We start from the raw sequence: 5029 nt of genomic DNA, 5'->3' as shown, positions 1-5029 counted from the left end.
TGAGCGCACGTCTCCAGCCAGTCTTGACGCGCGTACAAGCTCTCCAAGAGAATCCCCAACGGTCGGCCCCTCCCCTTTCCGCTCCTTGCCGCCCTCACTCATTCATGACCCGGGATCGGTGACGTAGGAGATTCCACGGTGCCCACTGCCGTAGGCAATAACGGGATGCTCGAGTATATATGGGACACTGGTAGCCATCAACCGGCACACTCTCAGTCGCTCCGACTCGGGAACCAGGGCATCAGCGGAGATAGCAGGCTTTACTAACCCTCTTAGGCTAACTCGCTTTGGGCTTTGGTTCAGGATGGAAACCTCTTCGATTTCTCGGAGCCGACGATGCTCCACCATGCGCAACTGCAAAAGTAAGTTTCCCTCTGTCTTCTTTGGTTTTGGATACGCCATGGAGAATGCAGACTTAGAGCTAAAGCTGCATGCTTTTTATTACTTGTGCAACAACTTTTAAGATTTTTAATCTAAGATCGCTTGAAGTACTTTGATTTCTGAAATGAAACTCGGAAATGGATATATGATTGGATACATTACACCAGAAGTAAGGAAACGCGCATATTCTGGCAGATTATTAGTTATTTTATGACTTCAAATAGTCAGATTGGTGGATGTGTAGTGGAATGTAATGAGAACTTTGCATTAACTCAAAGAAATAGTTGCTATTGACTGAACTTTTTGGTGATCATGCTGTGCGTAATGGTCGGTGCAAGCGTAGTGCTGATGCGTAAACTTCACTTATTGTAGAAACATAGGGCTGTAAGGAGTTCATCCTGTTTTGAAATGTGTTATTCCAGCTTAGATACCAGTGCATACAAGTAATAATGGCAAAATGAACATAGAATTTTAACACACCGCGCAAAATAAGAGCAAATATTCACCCGTTTGGATTCAGTATGCTGATGGGGTGTATGGATGGTTTCAGCACCGCGGACAGCTCCCACTCACCTCCTTCTCTCCTTGCTCTCCCCCTTAGGCGGTCTCTCCCTCTGGTTGGTGGTGTGGCTGGTCCTCGGCAAGCCAAGTCCGGCATCGGCGTGCCCGCACCTGTGCGTGTGCTACCCGACGCCCATGACTGTGAGCTGCCAGGCGCAGAACTTCACCGCCGTCCCGCTCGGAGTGCCCTATGAGTCGCAGCGCGTGTTCCTCCAGAACAACCGGATCACGGAGCTTAGAGTTGGCTCTTTTGGCTTTGGGACTCAGGTAAGCGGGAGTGTGGAAAGCAGCATAGAAATTTTCTTTTTCAGCGTGCTTTTTAAAAATACGCTTTTTTTTCCACATTCAAAAGTGAAGTCATATCCACTGAAAAGAATAATCAACGTTCACTCAAAACGTTTTCTTGCATCAGGTTCTGTGGCTTTTCGCCAACAACATCACGTGGATTGAAGCAGGGGCCTTCAGTGAGCTGAGGGACTTGGAGGAGTTGGACCTGGGGGACAACCCTAACCTCCACAGGCTGGAGGGGGGAGCCTTCCGCGGCCTCGAGAAGCTCCAGAGCCTCCACATGCACCGCTGCAAGCTCACTGCCCTGCCCCATGACATCTTCCACAAGCTGTACAGCCTGCAGTTCCTGTACTTACAGGTAGGGGGAGACATAGAAAAGCATGCAGATAACAGACACGCAGGTCCATACACACACATACACACACATATGCAGCCACCTACGCATGCACACACACACACAGAATCACAAATATCCAGTTACAAATTTTACAAATCTGAGTGTGTCTGTTCTTTTCATGCTAACCCGCCTCCTGTCTTTTCCTCCTCAGGAGAATAATCTTCACTTCCTGCAGGATGACATCTTTTCTGACCTCATCAACCTGAGCCAGCTTTTCCTGCATGGCAACCGTATCCGCACCCTCTCAGAGAACGTGTTCCGCGGCCTGGTCAACCTTGACCGCCTTCTCCTCCACGACAACCGCATCAGGCAGGTCAACCGCCGCGCCTTCCGTGACCTCGGCCGCCTGACCATGCTCTTCCTCTTCAACAACTCCCTGGCTGAGCTGCCCAGTCAGACCCTGAGGGACACGCAGGGCATCGAGTTCCTCCGCCTCAACGCCAACCCCTGGTCCTGCGGCTGCGAGGCCCGCGCCCTGTGGGAGTGGTTCCGTGAGGCCCGTGTCTCCTCCTCCGACGTCATCTGCGCCTCCCCTTCCACCCGCCGTGGCCAGGACCTCCGCTTTCTGCGTGAGATGGACTTCGCCCTCTGCCCCCTGCCCGACCCAGGCTCCATCGCCGGCTCCACCACCACCACCTTCAGCACCAAAACCCGCTGGTGGTTCCACAAGAACAAGCCCCAGTCGTCCACGAAAGGTATCTTTGAGAAAGCCTCAGAGACTGTCAAGGCTGGTCTGTATGGGAAAGGCCCATCCACAACCACCTCAGTCGTCAAGTACGAGCTGGGGGAGGAGGAGCTGGCGCTGCCCAAACTCGACCCAGAAGAGTACTGGGCAAACTACGGCAACGAGGACTCAGGTGTCACCCTGCGGTGCTTCGAGCTTGAATGTCCACCTGAGCTCGACCTGACTCCGTCCTCCTCCTCTCCCTCATCCTCCTTGCCCTCCTTCCTCACACTACTGGCCCTTTCTGTTTTCAGCCTCTGTCTCAACCTCCACCTGCTATTTGGCTGAATCTGACTCTTAGTACCACACCCCTCTCCCTTCCAGCCTGTTTTAAAGGCTGTGAGGATCCCTGTTAGACTCTCTACACCCCCTTTGCCCGCTTTGCTGTAAGCCAATCCTCAAGGCACAGCGAGGGAGATAGGGGGACGGTTCGATTCTGAATCTACCATTTACAGGGCTTAACACTTTTCAGGGCTGCTAAGAGTTCTCAGCTAAGGTCATATATAGTATCTACAATACTCTACAGGTATGGCTTTCTGTGTCTCACCTGTATGATGTCATGATTCCCTGTAATCAGGGCTACGAGGGCTGAGTCCATCACTAATATCAGTGCGATTTGATAGCAGTTGTGAATGATGTTGTCAATTTTGTCACCTCAACTTAGTTAAAACTACTAGTGCTATTCGTGCATCCAATTAACTGGCTGCAACAAATACTACAATTACTGTTAGAATCAGTGCACAGTAATGACAATACTGTAACCACTTAAAGTGTCATGTAAATAGGTATGTACCTTTGTGAGTGTTTAAACTGGTATCTGTGGTCCACCACAATCACTTTCATCTCGATCCAGGAAATACTTTGAAGGCTAGCGCTTCTACAGGACAGAGCACGATGCACAGTCAGGCTCAGGGTTCTCTGTAAGAGAGAGAGAAGAGAGGTAAATATACTGTGACGGGAGAAGAATGCAGGGACGCCAAGCAAGAAGAAAGAGTGACAGAGAGAATGACAGGAGAGGAGGGGCGGCCATTTTTAAAGCAGGGAGGTGGGGGGCAGTGTTCATGCAGCAATAAGAAAAGATGCAAGGAGAATACAGTGAGACACTATGAAGGACAGTGCTGGCAGTAGAAGCAGCAACATGCAGAGAGAAGTACTAAAACCAGTCATCAGTAGTTGTTCCATCCATCCAGCTCATCCACCATTCTCTGTAAATATGGTGTCATCTGTGAGAACCACAGGGAAAGAATGCTTCCTGTCAGGAAGCCAGAGATTTTGGTTTTTGGATGTCTTTCTGTGACATATTGATATACTGTGTAAAGATTGTTGACTTGGATGCAGATGAAGCTCTTGATAAAAAGATACACTGAATATTTCCTGAATCATGCTTTTCTTTGGGCGAGTATTTGCAGAATTAATTTTTTAAAATAAGGGATTTAAGAGGCACTACATGGTCATTTTGTGTTGATGGAAAAAAGCAAATAACAAATGTGGGGCAAAACAACTAAAAACTACAACAAAAATCCACCAGAAAGTAGCAGATTGCCGCTGTGTGACTAAACTCTGACTAAAGTGGACTGAAAGGACTAACCACATGGACCTGATGTCACAGCTAGAGGCTGCTCAGAGTGGCTCTGGCTGTGATGGGCATCTGTCTGTGTGTGTGTGTGGATAAATGAGGATGAATGGATTCACAAGCTGGCACCACTGCAAAAAGCAAATACGTCAGTAGGTTTGTCACTCCACTGACTCACCGGTGGGTGATGCCAGATGGACGGACAAGGTGCAAATTGGCTGATTTGTAAATACAGCAAGAGGGCAATGAGAGAGTCTGGTGACTGTCAGAGCCAGAGACAAATTAGGACCGACAGTGTGACGTGCAGACCGATTGATGGACATGATGTGGACTGACAGAGGAGTGGGCTTAATAGTCTACAGCATACAGGGAGTTGTTAATGCTGAGATGGCAAAAGAAAGGAGAATTTAAAAAAGCAGCAGCGGAAGTAGTGTGAAAAAAGGGAGAAGTAGGAAGTTACCAAATGTAGGCATCCTCTCGTTCTCCTTCAGCAGTGTTTGCTCATCCCTCCCTTTTCAAAACAAGCGTCCACATCGCCTTGTAGGAAACACGATGCTGTAGGTGTGCAGATGTAAACCAACTCCTTTTCTTCCTTCCCTTTATTTGTCCGCCGTTTTCCTGAAGCTCTCTCCATCTCTCAAGGGCAGAGAGAGGATGGAAGGAGAGGGTCCCTTGCTCCGATAGAGGTGACGAGGGCAAGGGCAAGATGCAGTGGGAGTGAAAGAGTAGGAGGTAATGTAGCAGAGGTACACACACACGGATCCACTCACAAAGCTGGTTAGCCTTGCTTTAATAGAAGCAAACACACACACTCTGTTTTTCCCCCTCTATCTGGTTCTGAAAATGACAGAAAAACCATTGCTTATTTGAGGATTGTTGCTAATGGAGCTTAATTATGGATGATTTGGGGAAATATTCAGTGTCTCTTGATGTGTAGTCTCTTATTGAGTCTCGTGGAGGAGGTCAAACTGAGCTCGGGTGCTCTTCAGTGGCCATGACAGTGAGGTCACTGTCAGACGACCAAAGTGCCAGTTATACCATTTTCCCCAGTTTCCTCATTCAGTTTGTCAGTGTGCACGTTCTGTGTTTTGTATCTGAGACAGAA

At 48.8% G+C, this 5029-nt stretch overlaps 1 protein-coding gene across 1 annotated transcript; it reads left to right on the top strand.

Annotated features, from left to right (window-relative positions):
• Window positions 1-304: 304 nt before the first annotated feature.
• Window positions 305-2639, top strand: rtn4rl2a (reticulon 4 receptor-like 2 a). Its single transcript, XM_041934097.1, has 4 exons — window positions 305-362; window positions 983-1209; window positions 1355-1588; window positions 1779-2639. The coding sequence occupies exons 1-4, from the start codon at window positions 305-307 to the stop codon at window positions 2637-2639; spliced, it is 1380 nt and encodes a 459-aa protein (XP_041790031.1).
• Window positions 2640-5029: the final 2390 nt, after the last annotated feature.

This window comes from Chelmon rostratus, chromosome 3 (assembly GCF_017976325.1).
Source record: "Chelmon rostratus isolate fCheRos1 chromosome 3, fCheRos1.pri, whole genome shotgun sequence".
Classification (NCBI taxonomy): Eukaryota; Metazoa; Chordata; class Actinopteri; order Chaetodontiformes; family Chaetodontidae; genus Chelmon; species Chelmon rostratus.
This window is presented reverse-complemented; position numbering and strand designations above follow the sequence as displayed.

What these genes read in the sequence shown, in the direction of transcription:
- rtn4rl2a (XM_041934097.1), top strand. Translation starts at nt 305, where the DNA reads ATGGAAACCTCTTCGATTTCTCGGAGCCGACGATGCTCCACCATGCGC. An exon ending in CTTTTGGCTTTGGGACTCAG is followed by an intron (nt 1,210 to 1,354) that starts GTAAGCGGGAGT and finishes TTCTTGCATCAG; the next exon opens with GTTCTGTGGCTTTTCGCCAA. An exon ending in TGCAGTTCCTGTACTTACAG is followed by an intron (nt 1,589 to 1,778) that starts GTAGGGGGAGAC and finishes TTTCCTCCTCAG; the next exon opens with GAGAATAATCTTCACTTCCT.